Below are 17,243 nucleotides of genomic sequence, written 5' to 3'. Positions count from 1 at the left end.
ATGTCCTATGATAATGTCCTAGAGAACAACAACAAAAATAGTTAAAAGTGCCTTTGTGAAGTGAGACTGGGGAGAAGTGGGGAGAAGTGGGATAGATGCTTTCTATTTTAATTCTTACTATATTATATATATTTTTTTACCATATGCACTGATAGGGTTGGTTATATAAACATAAAATATTTTGAGATTACAAATAATTTGCTTTTGCTATATAAATAAGGGATTTCTGTTAAAATGTTTGTGTGTGTGTGTGTGTGTGTATCATTCTCAGTCTGTAAAATGGCATAAAGTAGAAAGAAATGAAATCAAATTAGGATAAATTAGACTGCGTTTAATTCATTAGCCTAGAGTAGTAGTCATTTCTTCTCTGGGCAAAGGAAATTGCAACTAAGGGACATCATCCATACATAGATAAAGCCTATTGTAAATGCAGCATTACTCACCTGCTCTTTTAGGTAAAAGCTTTTGGTTCGACTTGAAAGGTCATTTATCACCTACAAGGGAGCACTTATGGGCTGCTTGGGCTCTTTTTGTTGGTTTCCTATAGCATTAAACTTGCTTATGGAAAATTTTGCTTGCACCAGCAGTCTATACACGGGCTCATTAATGCATTAACAAAGCTCATTTTGCTGAGTTAGATTAGAGGTACCCCTCATTCAGTAGAGTGTCATGCACACAGTGGGCAGTCAGCATTTTCTTGATTGTCTTCTATACAGTTAGGGAAAGTCACTATGGGTGTTTTGACCCTCTTCCAAGACAGATTTAAAGATGAGGGGTAAAATTATGGAAAGATCATCAGGCTAGTGAGTCTGTTGGTTTACATTTCAGGATCAGGTAAGTTTCCAGTGTTGAGTGGGAGTCATCCTGTAATACTCATGTACGTGAATTTTCAGGGACAACCCTGCTTTCAAATATGCTAGGCTATTTTCAGACCACAAATTCTAATTTTTGGTCTGGAAAATAGAGTTGCTGTAAACTGTGGAGTAACAATAGCAGTGGGCATGTTGGTGTTCACCAGACTCCAGCATCAGTGTTATTTTAAAGGCCTATGTAGAATTGCTGACTGAAGATATCCCTATGATTTCCAAAACAAATCCCTGTGAATGAAATACTTCTATAGAGTAAGGCATGATTTTAACAAAATATGATGATCTTAGTGTCATAGTATTAATGTGTTCATTATAGGAAATTAGAGAAAAGAGTTGAAAAATGTAAAAATCATCTTTAGTTTTTAGCTTAGAGGAAACCACTATTAATATTTAGATGTATTTCCTTCTAGTCCTTATTTCTGTGCATATACATGTATATTGAAATCATATCCTATATGATTCTACTTTTCATTTAGTATTTACAGTGAGCAATTTCCATTCTGTTTAAATATTATTAAAAACAGGATATTATGCCTCATATGTTGTGTCAACATTTACTTACACATTTTGATTTAGGGAGATTTTGATTATTTCCAATTTTTACTTTTGTGAGTAGTAACTGCAATGGAAATTTAAAATAAAATTTTGTTTTCCTGATTATTTTATAAAGAGGAAGTGGAAATACAGCCATGAAGAATATAAGCATTTTTAGGATTCCTGAGACAAACATTTCAGATTGTACTCCCAGAAGTTTGTACCAATTGATGCTCTACCAACTATGAATAAAGGTGAAATTTCACTGATAACCCCTTGCTAATTCTGGGTGTTGTAATTTACAAAATCATTTCTTAATTTGGCAAATGGAAATAATGTATTGTCATTTACTTTGTTCATTTTTCCATTGACGTATCTGTCCTTCTCAAATTTATTTGTCAGACCCAAGAAATAATTGGTTGAGAAGGGAAAAAAATTAATGTAGTAGCCAATATGAGAATTAACATTCTAGATACTTCTACTCTTTGATCATGCTCAGATGCCAAAGACTTTTTTTTAACAAAAAATTTCTATTTTGTTTTGGAGCTGCCAATTTTATCACCTTGAAGTGGCAGTGTTAACTACCAAAGAGAAAGTTAAAGCCAGAAATGGTTGTCAAAACACTTAGAGTTATTTTTAAGGAGTGTGGTTTTGGCCTTGAATGTTGAGCTCTGAATATAGCTTGTAATTTGTAATAGCAGGAGCTTAATTTTTAGTTTTTGTTTTTAAACATCTGCTGTGCATGAAATGTTTTATCTAAAATATCTCTGAATCACATAAAAACCCTCTAAGATAGGGAATTATTATCCATGTTTCACCAGGGCATAGTCATATTTAGAGAGGTGTCATAAGTTCACAGGCCATGAGGCTGGACTAGCAGTGACTCCGGATTTCAACTACAGGGTGGAGAGTCTTCCGATACTCAGGAGCCCTGCACTACACCTTGCTGAAGTCTGATAATAGTAAACTCAAATGAACAAAACTACAAAGATAAGGTTTTTCTTTGTTTCTTTGCTGTAGTTTTGTGTTGTTGTATTGTTTTATACTTGCTTAACATAAGAGAAGCAGCAAAATTGAGAAAAGACAATCTGCCTTAGCCTTCCCTTTTGTTCTAATATGAATTCTTTGAGACTTCTCTGAGGTCTTCTAATTTCTTTTTATATTGCTTCACTTTTATGTCTTGAAGTATATTTGTATAACTGCAGTAAAAACAGTTATTTTGTTTAATAATGCTTTGATAAACAAAGGAAAATGTAATTCCCGAGAAAGCCATATGACCCACCTTCTATAAGCAGCTATGATAATCCCAAGAAGTCTGAGATTTATGTATATATTTTTAAATTACGTATTTAAAAATTTCATTTCCCATTCCTCAGCTCTTACTCCCAGTTACCTTCTATGAATAGAGGGGCAGGCAATGCTGCCCGTCTTATGGTTGCATAATATGAGTTGTTCATACTATCTAAGCCAATCCTTTGAGTTTTGGGGTCAATGTCAGAGAGGATCAGCCTTTAAGAAAAGATTTTCTTTCTAAATCACTTGCCCTCCTCTTCCCCTTTCAACTCTTCACTTACCAATCTATTTTTAGTTAGATCATCTTACTTTGGATAGTTTCCTTTTATTTCTAGATTGAGAATTATCTATTCCTTACCATATCTGATCATATAAATGAGTAACTGTGGATCATGATAAAAATTTCTGACAAGTGAACCCCTGAGAACTCAAGGACTTTAACTTTTCAATTTTCTTTGCTACTTTCATTCTAAACTTTAGATAGTTTTTCTCTTTTTCTATCTGCATATTCTTTTAGCCCTGTAGTTTGACTATTAACAATTGATTACTTGTTTCTTTACTGATTACTTAATTGCCTCCCTTAAACAAGCCAGAGCTTCCTTAGCTTTAAAAACTTATGTTTTTATCATTAACTTTTTGTGTTTTATTTCATCTCTCCCAAACAGATTGACCATGTCATGTGCTCTTTTCCTTACATCACCAACTACTTTGTGATCCTCTCCCATTTGTTTCCTATCTTTTCTACCTCATGGAGATTGGAAACACAAAATTAGATTTCTATGAATTAATGGACCTCCAAAGTATGAACTCAAGATTATTCACTTCAGTCCTTATCAGAATGATACAGTATTTTCCTGAACAGTTTTCTTTGTGAACTCTGATTCCAGGACAACAACTTCTTTGTTCTCTGGGTATCAAACACTCGTATTGCTCTTTCTGATACCACATGGTAGCCATGGATGCATTCATCTCTTTGGGTCATACAACTTTAGAACAATTAGAGATCATCAAATTGAATTCTCTCTTGGACAGATCTGTTGAGGACACGGAAGCCTCAAAGGCCACATTAATAGAACCAGGATTAGAACCTCAGGTCTTCTAACTTGGACCCTAAATGCACCAGACTGGATTAGAATAACTGCACTGTTCTCCTCTTTACCCAGGTTCATTTCTTCGTGCAACACAACAGCAATTTCTGCATATCACTACAAGATGTTGCTGAAAATTGTACCTTATGGGAGTTGGTTATAATTGGTCATAATTTCCCATGAGAACAATACTAAAAATGGTATGCTCCTGATCAAGAGTTTATGATCAAGTACATCATAGCTATGACAAGCAATATATTGAATTACAGGTCTGTCATGATCCAAAAACAGTATTTCATCCTCCAAGTCTTGTAAAATAGACCCTAATGTGCATATTGATCAAATATAGTGCTAAGCTCTGTGCCCCAGTACTGATGGAAGCATTGCCTACAGTGAGCTCATTGAGTTGAGACCAAAGCCCAGTAGCCTGTTCACTAGACAAGGAAGTCCCTTGTTAGCCAGGACTACTGATCTGGGACTATTAGCTTTCCTTGTAGCTTGGGGAGGGTGGCTATTATTATTCAGATTTTTCAGTTTTCCAGAATATCCATACTGAGTAAAAATAGCACTATGGAATATTGCCTTTTCCATTTTAGAGAACATTCTTATATGGGTTGTGGCCATTGATTGTGAACAAAACAAAGTACAGGAATAGGTTGGGCACTCAAGCTCCACTTTCTAATACATAGTCAACCTCCAGATTAACAATTTGTTTCAGAAAAAGATAAAATAAATTTAACATTATAAGAAGTAATTATATTTTTTAACATTTGAAATTTTAAAAAGATATCCTTGATCTTGGCAAAGTCAGTCTCTAATTCCTTTATGTTCTTCCATACTTTGTTGGTATTATAATAACATTTCTTTTTTGAAATGATGGTAATAGAGGGTGCTTACCCTGGTCCCCAGTGTTCTTCCTTGGGGAAAGCAAAAATTTAGTGTCACCTGGTTGATTCCCAAAATTATTTTTGAAATTTAACTGGTTGGTGAAATCCCCAAATCTGGTAACCACTATCAAGTATGATTTTATGTGAATATCAATAGGTATATGGCCAGGAGCTGACAGGTCTGGAATGCACTCATGCCAGTGCTTGGCTGAAAGCCTGAGGGTCCCAGTAACCTCAGCAAGGGTTGGCAAGCAGGTCAGACAAAGAGGAGGCAGAAATTCCGGGACTTTGTCCTGGGGAGGGCTCTGAGCCCCATCCTGCAACTCCAGGGAAGGCTGAGCTTTTCCAACCAGCGGCTGAGTCCAGGGGCCCTGTGAGGCTGTGTCTGGAATGCTGAGATGACTTTTGGGACTGGGGATGGAGTTCCACGTGGGGGGTGGGTGTGACAAGAACACATTAGCAAAGTGGGGGCAGGTTAAAGCCTGTACATATCAGCCCCACAACAGGAGACATTTCCCACTGTTGTTTGAGGACTGTGTCAGTTTCCCCAGGCTGATGGAAGCTGGCTGGAGGATATTTGATGACTGCTGAGAGGGTAAGGTGAGACTATGGAGGAGGGGAGTGGACTGGGTATGGTGAAGAACAACCGTGCTCCTCAGGACTCACCTCAAAGAAAATTACCTGCCTGCTCCTCTCCCCTCTCCCCCAGGTTGGATTAAGCAGTACTCAGCCTCTGTGCCCCAACACACTGTGCACACATCCCTGACTGTCTTACCACACTATCATAATGTGCTTTAACTCTCCAATTCCTTTAGGGAATGGTCTTTTTTTCTTTTCTTAGCTCTTACCATGATATTTGACATATATTTGGGAAGGTAAATTTTATATGTCAACTTGGTTAGGCCATAGTACCTGCATATTTTGTCAAACACCAGTCTGGATGTTGTTGTGAAGGTATTTTTTAGATGAGATTAATATTTAAGGCTGTAGACTTTCAGTGAAGCAGATTACCCTCTATAGTTGGGTGGGCCTCAACAGATCAGTTGAAGGCCATAAGAGAAAACAAACTGAGGTCCCCAGAAAAAGAGGGAATTCTGCCTCCAAACTGTCTTCAGACTTGAACTGAAATATCAACTCTTCCCTGCTGCAGCCTACCCTGGAAATTTTGGAATTGTCAGTCACCACAATCCAGTAAGCCAATTCCTTAAAATAAATTCTCAGTGTCTCTCTCTCTCTCTCTCCTGCTGTGTGTGTGTGTGTGTGTGTGTGTACATATATGTATACATATACATCCTACTGGTTCCATTTCTCTGGAGAACCGTGGCTAATACAATATTCTTTAAATAATAATTTAAAGAAATTTTTTAACATCTAGAAATTTACCATAGAGTAATTCACTTATCACCTGTCAAAGAGATTTATTTATTAGATTTATTTATTATCTATACCCACCATCAAATCCACATAAATTTAGGGATTAGGTGTATTTAAAAAATCATAAACTGGATGGGAGATTTCCTAAGCTTGAAGGTAAAGGAAGAAAGTGCCAAGGAAAAGATTGATTGATACAATTTCCATCTGTCACGTTAGTTTTTTTGATAGCTATAAGTAAAGCTTCATAGAAAGATATTTGGAGAGGATGTTAACAGTAGTCATTTTGGGGATATGGGATTAGGAGTGATTTATTTTATTTTACTTCTTTATATTATGTGTATTACTTGACTTCTTTTTGACAAGGGACAAGTATTTTTTTTTTCAAAAACTATGAAGATGGTACATTAGGAAAAAGCAAATAGATGTGAAGGTGGGAAAAGTTATATGTAACACATACGGCAAAGGATTTCTACCTTTATAAAGAGCTCTTTCAAATTGAGAAGAAATTTAAGACTTATCAAAGAGCTAAATGGCATGAACAAAAAATTCACCCAAGAGGAAATCCAGAGGAAATATTTGGGAAAAAAAGTTCAACCCCAATCGTAGGGAAGTGCAAAGTAAAATAAGATGCAACTTCCTTCCATCATTTTATTAAGATTTTAGTGAGAATATCTAATGCTGACAAGTCTATGTGAAATGGGTACTTTCATATAGGGCCAATGGAAATCTTAATTGGTACAACTTTTCTGGAAAGCTATTTGACAGTGTCTATCGAGAAGTTCTGATGTTGTAATTCCACTTCTGGGACTCTAGCCTAGGAAACTAAATTTGGTTAAAGATTAATCCACAGAGATATTCAACACAGTGTTATTTAATTGCAAAAATTGGAAATTTTTTAAAAGCCTGCCATACCTAAATGCAAATATACCTCAAGATGAGCTTAAAAGAAAAAAAAGGAATTTTACTGAGTGAACCAGGAAACATGAGCTCTATAAAGGATTCTCATTGTACTTTTGACTAATAATTTACCCATCTATTTAGTCATTTATTCAATAAACATTTTCAAATTCTGCTAAAAAAATTGGAAACAAGTGAAATGCCTAAAAGCAAGAAAATGCTGGATGTCATTCAGTTATACCAGTGGAGGGTCTATAAATGCCATCAAGTGACTATAAACAGGATATTATAAAAGCTCATGATACAATGCTGACAGAATAAAAAGGAAGCACGTAAAATTATGTTTATGGGTAGGATTCTACTATGGAAACCTATTTAAAAAAAAAGACTTGAAGATAATGTACCACAATGAGAATAGTTACAGGGTTGTGAGTCTTTTTATGTGTTTGACCATTTTGCATTCTTCTGTATAGTTTTTTAGACTTTTTAATTTAATACATGTTTCTTGTTTTTTTTATCATCTGCCATACCCTACTGTAGGTGTTGGGGATGTGATGATAGATGAGGCAAGAAAGGTCCCTGCCTTCATGGACTTTTCATTCTAGTGGGGCCGGTACAATAAATCAGCTAATATGCCAGAAAGGATGGAGAGCAGATCACTTTTCAAGAGGAGTCTGAAGATTTCCCTGAGGTAGTGACATTTGAGCTGAGCCCCAAGAATTAGGAGAGGAAACACACTACAGGCAAAGGGAACAGCCGGGGAGGTGGGGTGGGAGGACATGAGGTGGGAAAGAACTTGTTATGTAGAGCAATGAAAAGGAGACCAGTATGTCTGAAGGCCTGTGTGATAAGAAATGAGGTTCAAGAAGTGGGAAGAACCCAACCCAGACCGACTAACCTGTGAGGTCCCAAATAATGACTACGAACTTTGTTTTTTTTTTCTAGATGTACCTAGAATCCATTGAACATCAATCACTCTTTTCTTAACTAGAAGACAATAAAAAAATTCCCAAGACTGAGAGAACAGTTTGATGAGGAGCTATTTAGGCTGTCAGCCCAAGAAAATAACTCCTCAAATTAAAGGAGAATTGCATGGGAGTGGGGTGGCAGAGGAAATGTGTCTTGTGATTAGGAACCTGTTCTTCTTTGACATGATGCTTTGACATGGGAGACCCCAAATGAGGTCCTTTTCTTCCGTCCATGGCTACCAAGTCTAAAGCTAGCCAGAGGACTGCAGGAAGTGTCCTCCCTAAGGAACCAAGGATGCACTCTAAGAGATGTCACACTGTTCCCAAAAGCAGTCCTCACACCACTGCCACCCCTGCCAGGCTGCTGCTAACTACTGCTGTGACTTCCAGAGGCAGCAAGGAGAAGGTTGTCCTCTCCCCAGCTTAGAATTCTTCTGCATTTTCATGCTTTCACAGGGATATTTCAAGAGAATCCACACAAAAAATATTGTCATCCCCCCTTTTTAGATTATATCCCTTTATGGTTGACTTATTTTTGTACCATACTGTACAAGTTTAGGGGATAATGTTACTAACAGTAGTTTTGGAAAAGCCCTTCTTTGACAAGTGAACTTTTCAGTTAATAACTATGCTGATAAGCAAAAATGTTAAACTGATCATTTTTCTCTGTTAAGAAGTTTTTAAATTGCACCAACAGCTTTTTGAGATTATGCCATAGGACATGTCCTTTCTGTATCTAGTCTCTATTTTGAGGCTATAAGTAAATAAATAACATAATCCTGGCCAATTTTAAACTCTACTCTTTTTGTCAGCCATTTAAACATTATTGGGAAATGTTTTCACTTCTATTTCGTAGAATCAGATTGCTATGCTGTGGTACTCTTGAATAGCTTTTGGTCTTGTGTACCATTTCTGTGATGGTGTATATATCTGTGATTGAGGGATTAGGCAAGACTCTGGGTGTCTGGTCCAATTCAGAGAGGTGGTGAACTTCCCCTCTCTTCCTAAAAATATTGTGCTGATATTGGAAAAAACATTAGATTCTCATATGATACACGACAAAGTCAATCATCTTCAATTATCAACTGGAGAAATTTTGTTGGATTATAAAGTAGTAGGAGCCGTTCGTCCACTGAAATATCAGTGTGGGAATTTGGGGGTATAAACCTATCCTCTTGGGGTGCTCTCTCTTTTTATTTATCATACATAAGATAACCCTGTAGTTAGTTGTATTAAGAATTGCCACATGGGCTCAGAGCATGAAAAGACTATAAAACTGGGGTCTTTAGAAATCTGCTTCCTGACCTTATCATATTTCAGGCAAAGAATCTAAGATGTGGAGACATTGTAGTGTTGGGTGGTTCGTGGTGGAGGTGGGCTGAAACATCTGGTTTTATCTAGTGTTGCCTGTGGACTGAGGGCATTCAAAATGGCTAGTCCTATCATTCAAAATGTGCTGGACTCTCCCTAATTTGAACCCTGCAGCTGGAAGTGAAAACAGTTCTCCTGGATGGAATCATCCCATGAGAGTGGTTCCTTTCTGAATGTCCTTGGATACAGCCTGGTAAATAGAATTTCTAAAAGTTGCATCTCTATTGAAAACTCCTTTGGCCAAGAAGTTTACCTTCATGTTGTCCATATTTTATTAATGCTGCTTTCTTTCTCTATCATATTTCTTCCTACCATGAAGAAAGAGAAATGATCTGAAATGACCTCATGGCAAGAAAATCAAATGTTGAAAAGGAATAGAAGGGAAGCTAAGTCTTTGCCTGATTTCCTTTGACCCTGTCTGGCTTTCTTTTACACACACTAGTGCTAGTTGTCTTGGTGTTCTTTTCATATTCAGCACATGGATGAGCTTGAATTGTTCTTTTGTTAACTCAGAAGCCTGCAAATGATGAAAAAATTTTATATTCAGCAGGTCAAATTTGAGATGGTTTTCTGAATTAAAAAAAAAAATGTGTTCCATAACCTGCTCTAAAATTAGGGAAATTGAATCAACTGATGCCTGGAGAAGAGGAGAGGGTATGTGTCAGAAATTTGGGTAAGGCACTGGTCAAGAGATATTTTAGCATATAGACCCAAAATGTAGGCAACTGACTTATTGAAAATAGTATCTAATTCAAAACGACTAATATTTCCCAAGTAAATATTTGGCTTTTTAACTCTTGTTAGCACATTAATACAAATCAATATATTTTGTTATTTTTCTGTAGTGTGATGGTTTTTACATTTCTGGACATCACGGTGTGCTTGCCATCACATGTAAATATGGATGAAAATTTATTTTCTGGTTGATTAGGAATGTGCACATCCTTTGGTTTCATGTGGGTAACAGATGTCTTGTGAGTAACAGATGTCTTGGCTTTTACAGACTAATTGGCAAAAAGGGGGGAAAGGGGCTAATTAAAGGGGTGGGAGGAGACACAAGAAAAGGGCAATCTTTCTTGTGGGGAAAACTCTAATCGACCTCCTTATTCTGGGTAATTACCTCCTTCTTCAACTTCATTTGCTATCCCTTTCCATATGACTCAAGTACATTATAATGGGAAAGTACAAAATAAAGAAACATAAGGCTGGACTACTGTCTGCTAACAGCCAGATTTATCCTGTCATGGAATATTCTAGTATAATTGACTCAATTAACATCAGTCTTTTAAAAAACAAAATATGAAAGCATAAGTCTAATCACTAAGGGCAACTTATGTTTTAATTGGCAGCACAAGGGTTCTATGCTGAGGGTGGTTGATATAAATATAATTTAATTATATACCAAATGTGACCATATAGTGGTTTGGTGGGAAATGAAAAATGCAAGACTGAATATGTTGTATGTTAGCTATACATCTTTGGTTCCTTTTGGTTTGCTGTTTGTTCTCTATCAATGCTATAGTAATGCCAGTTGACCTGGAATAAATGAGAACATTTAGCAGATGTTTGAAGCTATTATCAACAAATTCTCAGTTTTGTCAGTGTTTTCCATTGTGCATCATTTAAAGTAAGGTGGCATTTACTGTGTCTTCACTATGTCACCTTGGTCTGAATTAATCTTCTGATAGGTACATTTTACTTAAAACTGGAGGACATTTTTATAGCTTGTTAAACATGCAGTGAGTATCCACATTATTCCTTGGTAAGAGCTACTGTGTAATCATTTTTATAAGGAGCTAGTAGTATTTCCAAGAAAAAATATCAGGTTAGATTCTTAGAGGTTCACACTTAATACAAAACTCAGACAATCTGAAAGGTAAGGTTATTTATGTAGATGCAAACACATGATAATTGACTTTTATTTAACCACCTGTCTTCCCAGAAAATAAGTAGGTTTTTAAAAATATCAACTGTGCTTTAAAAGGTAATTAGGATAACACATATCAAAATCTCAATTGTCAATTATTAACTTCTTTCTGCTGTATTAGAATTATATTTTATTCAATTGCTAGAAAGGTGGGAAAATGTTTTATGGACTTTTAAAAAAAATTTTAAAAAATATATCAGCTTTGGTAGGGTAGAAACAACATTGCTTGAGTAGTCTAATAACTGCTACATTAATTCATTCACTTGATCTTTTTGAGCACTATTTCATTATCTATAAAATGGAGATGGTGACAGCTAACCCCCACACTTGCACTGGGAATTTTACATAATGATAAACACACATGAAACTAACATATGTTTAATTGTTGAGTGCTTTATGCTTGTCTTCCTTCAGTGGACACTTATTCCATAGTTAGTTGCCTTGATTTCCATCCTAGGCTTCTCTTGGAAATAGAAAATTCGTAGACTTTGATGAGGAGTCTAGTAACAACTGGTTTGAGACTGTAGGTCAGACTTATTCTTCCCAACTTTAGCCCCTTAAAATATGAGGGTAAAGAATAACCACAGTGGATTAAGTTTCTTCAGTGTCAAAGAGTTTTCCGTATTTTGTAATTGTAAATTTCCATGAATTATAAAATCATAGAGTCATAAAATCTTGGCACTCTATGAGGTTTCAGGATTTGGGGATCCATTGCCGTGACCCCCATTCATTTCCCATTTGCAGAAGAAGGCACCGAGGCCCTGTAAGGTTAAATGTCTTCTCTAAACTCAATGAGCAAGTTAGTGACAGAGGTAGGACTGAGACCTTCTTTTCCTGAGTTCTTTATTTGGACCATGGCCAGACACCACTCTGCTGTTAGACTATCTAGTTTCTAACCTGGGCTATTAAAAGAAGGAGAGCATTCAACTCATTCCACAAGTAGAAAGGGATGCATTTCTTTGTTACGCCTTTTAAATGGTCTGTACACCCTAGTTCATTCAGCCATTCCTTTATGGATTATGAACGTATTTCAATTGTTAGCATAAGACAACCAGCTTTACCTCCTCTAGTAGAAAAAGTCATAGTTACTAATGTTTACATAGTACTTCCTATGTACCAGACATTGTTCTAAGAGCTTTACGTAGATTAATTTATTCTTCACAACAATAGTATGAGGAGGTATATTCTTCTTCTTTTCATCTTTTATATAAGGAAATGGAAGCATAGAGGGGACAAGTAATGGCCAAGATTCAAAGCTAGTATAACCAGATTTGAAGGCCTTTGTCAGATTGGAGTTGAAATGTACTACAGAAAGATTTCACTGTCAGAAGGCACCTGAGTGGATGGATTCTCACTATATGAACTCTCTTTTATGCAAGGAAGGTGACTTAAAACCTTTTTCAAATCACCTGGATTTTATATATCTAGCTCTACTGAATCCTAATCAGTGTAGATGATAAGGTTTTACTGTAGCACATAAATACCAACAAATGAGTACAGTTTGACTGTTGAACATGTGTGTTAGGGGCACCAACCCCTCACACAGTTGAAAATCTACTTAATGTTTGACTCTGCCAAAACTGTACTAATAACCTATGGTTGACTGGAAGCCTTACCAATAACATAAGCAATTAACACATTTTGTATATTACGTGTATTATATACTGCATCTTACAATAAACTACAGAAAATAAAACGTTATTAAAATCCTAAGGAAGAGAAAGTACATTTAGAGTACTGTACTGCATTTATTGAAAAGAAATCCATTTATAAGCAGACTGGTGTGGTTCAAACTCATGTTGTTCAAGCAAGGGTCAACTGTAGATTTGTTTATATTAATCACCCTTGGAATAAATGGAGGAGTGAGCTATTTTGCTTGGTCCAATGTTGTTAACGAAAGAGTATTTAATTTTATGACTGTATTTCTTTTAGCCCATAGTAATAAACATGTTTATAGAGAGGGGAGGGTATTTTACCAATCAAGAGAAATTACTAAAGAAAAGGTAGTTTTTGTTGATTGATATGTAATTTGTTCTTTCTTACACACCTAGTTATGAAGGAATATTATCCATATTTGCTCTTATATTGGTATTTGAAGTTGAGTATAAAAATTGTCATTTATGTGTCAAATATTGTACAGTTATAACATCAGCTCCAATTTCATTAATTAGCAGTTTAAAGACTGATCTCAGAAAAAATTATTATAAAACTTGGTACATTCAGATAATTGTGGGGAGCAATTATGATTTAACAGAAAGCTCATTAGAATAATATTACAAAAGTCTATTTAGTGTTGTGCTATTTAAAAACAATGTAATTAAATAAAATTTGAATAAATTGTCACAACCACTGAACTTCATGCTGACAGATATTTTACATCAGAACAGACGAATACTGTGTCACTTGGAACATGTGAATTCATGTGTGTGGGGGGTGTGTGTGTGTGTGTGTGTGTGTAGTAAGTGGGGAAGGTTGAGGAAATTTGTGCAGTGGACAGATTAGCAAAGTCTAATTTTTGAAAGTTTTATTGCTGTAGATTTATTAAATTTTACTGTTGATGTGTTTTGCTTCATGGAATAGATGTATTCATTAAAGAAAATTGCCTGAAAGTCATGGTATGTCTTCAAAAGACTCTTTTTTTAAAGGTTTTATTTATTTATTTGAGAGAGAGAGAGCATGAGAGGGGTGAGAGTCAGAGGGAGAAGCAGACTCTCTGCTGAGCAGGGAGCCTGATGCGGGACTCGATTCCGGGACTCCAGGATCATGACCTGAGCCGAAGGCAGTCGCTTAACCAACTGAGCCACCCAGGCGCCCCCCAAATGACTCTTATTCTACGATGTATTTCTTAGTGAAGAGGGGCAAGTGTGATGGCTCATTAATGCCTTAAAGGTTCTAAGACAATAGCAATAATACGAACATATCTTCGAATAGAAAGGTAAAGAGTCACACTGGTTTTGTTTTTTTGTTTTTGTTTTTTTTAGAGCTGTAAATTTCTATAGTTAGTTTTGTGTTTAGCACATTCACTTAAAAGTTGAAGGGAGAAAGGGTAAATGAACAGAGCACACTGGGTGGTTTTGTTACCCAGATCTCTAACCACACTTTACAAGAGATGCTGGACAGCGCCCCTTGATCGCTGTGTTACCGTATCCCAGTGTTTCACGGGAGCTGTTGATTTAGGAAAAGGCCAATTGAGTTTAAAGAAGGAGGGACTTAGACCATGGCTGAGAAAATTGTTTTAAAATATGGTAGCAACTGAATAAATACACAAAAATACAAGCAATAGTAAATGAAGGTTGGGCCACTCGTTTAATAAAATGCATGACTGAGGGGTACTAAGAGCAGTAGCTTATGTTTATCCAGTGCTGTTCATTTAAACCCTTCCTCAATTTTCATTAAGATTGAATTCTTATATTCAAGTATGATGAAATAAATTTGCACGGTATTTTCTATATCTTAAAACTTTTTACTTTACACTTTCCAGGATTGAAATGTGTATGTCTTTTGTGTGACTCTTCAAACTTTACCTGCCAAACTGAAGGAGCATGCTGGGCTTCAGTGATGTTGGCCAATGGAAAAGAACAGGTGATCAAGTCCTGTGTGTCTCTGCCAGAACTGAATGCTCAAGTCTTCTGTCATAGTTCCAACAACGTTACCAAAACGGAATGCTGCTTCACAGACTTTTGCAACAACATAACGCTGCACCTTCCAACAGGTAAGGCATTCCTCTTTGTTCATTCCAAATTTAGTTTTACTAGTGGGAAATTATAAGCATGGTAGAAATCAGGTGTTGGTTGTTACTTTAAATAAGAAAATCCGTTTTACAGTTCTCTCCTTTTTTTGACTGGTGACATACTCTAGAGCCTAGATGAGGTTGATTTTTTTGTGTTGTTGTTGTTTTAATCACACAAGGCTGTCAAAACATTGACAACAGCATAATAATTTTGAAGACATTTGTCCATGTGAATTTTATTTTTTGAAGTGGTTAATGGACCTGAAGTTAAATGTCAATTTGTATGGATTCTTGTGAAGGAAAGAAATTAAACGTATACCAAGAAAAAAAAGAATAAATAGCAAAACTAAAAGTAGTAGATTGCCAACTTTTATGGAGACAAAATCCTTTTTTCATGGGCACCTTCTTCATGTCTTCTTTGCCTGCCTGCACTCAGGTGCAAGCCCTCATGAGCAGAAAGATGGAGGTAGAATGGAATGTAACTCTTCATTATTGTGCAGATAAATTCCTGCCTCCCCCCCCCACCACCAATTTCATGGCATTTTATGTTAATTTACAAGACATTGAAAATCTTAATCTCGTTTTTTTATCGGTAATTTGGAGTCTGAAACTTTGGGGGTTGTTAAGGGGCAAGTAATTAAAATCACAAACTAATTTATGACATGAAAGTATTCTGTGGCGAATTTTCTTTAATATGTATTAATTCAGTAATAATTCAGTGCTGATTGATATGTTAGTATCTACACATGGATACATAGTCTTCCTTACAAAGTAACATTTTAAGGTACCATTATCTAATCTCAGGTGTTCCTCTATCACCATATGAATATTCTACTATAGTATTTTTAACCTACTATTTTTTCTCACAAATTCACTGTCCCCTTTTTTCTACTGAAGAACAATTATTTTATGCAGAAACTTGGCATCACTACCACAAATGAAAAACCAGTTTACTTACCATAAGTAGAAGACAACTATGTACTTAAACAAACATAGCTACTGCATTCCAGTTAAGTATTTTGTATTTTCTTTTTGTTTAAAAGAGAGAAGAATGTGATGTTCGAGACATACTAGCACAAAATAAGGCTTTTTGATAATCAGAAAAACTAAGAGAACTAGAGAAAAAATTATCGTGTAATTCAATGTTATTTAAATCATGTTTGCTGACCACTCCAAATCATCTCAAGAACGCTTAGAATCATTTCATGTGCCGCCACTGGGACTTGTCCCAATCTTTGGGAAACACTGTTCTAAAACATTACACTACTGATTGCAACCTCAGAAGTCATACCTGGCATATTTCATCCCCCAAGGTTACTTGCAGTCTTGATTTTTAGACCACACTTATTCTCCCTGTCTCAGATTCCATAGGCTTCCTTGGTTTGGTGGTGATCTGGTATTTATTCTGGATACTTTTCTTCCCTTATATTTTCTCCCATGGTTATCTGTGGGCCCGAGACACCCTGAAATGAAGGCTCCCTATATCTGATGCTGGTCTTCCCATGACCAAGATCCAGAAATTAAGGAGGGGGAGCTAGGTCTGCATTAGCCTGTGGCTGTGGCATCTTTGAGGGGGCTTCCCAGTAATGAATTACCCACAAGACCACATGCTGCCAGTCAGTATGGACACCAGAGAGTACTTTGACAGCAAAGAAAGGTCTTAGAGGACAAAATGGTTCATATGCAGTTGGGCAAATTAAAGATACTTAGTGCAGCTAGAATGTGGGTCCTTTCCAGCCTAACTATACACTCTAACTACTGAGAAGCTTATGTTCTACCCTTAAGTCCACGTAGGAACCAGTATTTTTTTAAAAATCAATTTTATTGAGGTATAATTTAGATATAATAAAATGCACACATTTGAGCATATGGTTTAGTAAGTTTTGACACGCACACACCATTACTTTTCCATCGCCTCAGGATATTCACAATCAATCCCCACTTTGACCAGGGATGGACTGATCTATTTTCTATCACTGTAGACTAGATTTACTTTTCCCAGAGTTTCACAAAATGGGGGCCTTATGGAAGATATTATTTTGCCTTTGACTTCTTCCACTTAGCGTGTTTTTGAGATTTATTCATGTTGCAGGTGTATTAGTAGCTTGTTCCTTTCTTACTGCCGAGTGATATCCCATTATATGGATATGTTACAGCTGTTGCTGTTTTACCCATTCACCCACTGATGAGTACTCAGGTCATTTCCATGTGGCAGCTGTTAACAAAGGTGCTATGAACGTCTATGTACAAGTTTTTGGATATATATATATATATATATATATATATATATATATATATATATATA

At 36.2% G+C, this 17,243-nt stretch overlaps 1 protein-coding gene across 3 annotated transcripts in view; it reads left to right on the top strand.

Annotated features, from left to right (window-relative positions):
- Positions 1-14,691: 14,691 nt before the first annotated feature.
- Positions 14,692-17,243, top strand: part of ACVR1C (activin A receptor type 1C) — a 40,366-nt gene continuing 37,814 nt past the window's right edge. For 2 of the 3 annotated variants that reach the window (XM_021703041.1, XM_021703040.1), the window contains exon 1: positions 14,752-14,920. In XM_021703041.1, the coding sequence (XP_021558716.1) occupies positions 14,767-14,920 (154 nt within the window). In that variant the 5' untranslated portion in view covers positions 14,752-14,766. Of the gene's footprint in view, positions 14,921-17,243 lie in introns of all 3 variants that reach the window. The other variant, XM_021703042.1, reaches the window with a different exon arrangement.

Source organism: Neomonachus schauinslandi, chromosome 3 (assembly GCF_002201575.2).
Source record: "Neomonachus schauinslandi chromosome 3, ASM220157v2, whole genome shotgun sequence".
In the NCBI taxonomy this organism is placed as follows: domain Eukaryota; kingdom Metazoa; phylum Chordata; class Mammalia; order Carnivora; family Phocidae; genus Neomonachus; species Neomonachus schauinslandi.
Note: the sequence above shows the minus strand (reverse complement) of the source record. Positions and strands in the feature narration are given on the sequence as shown.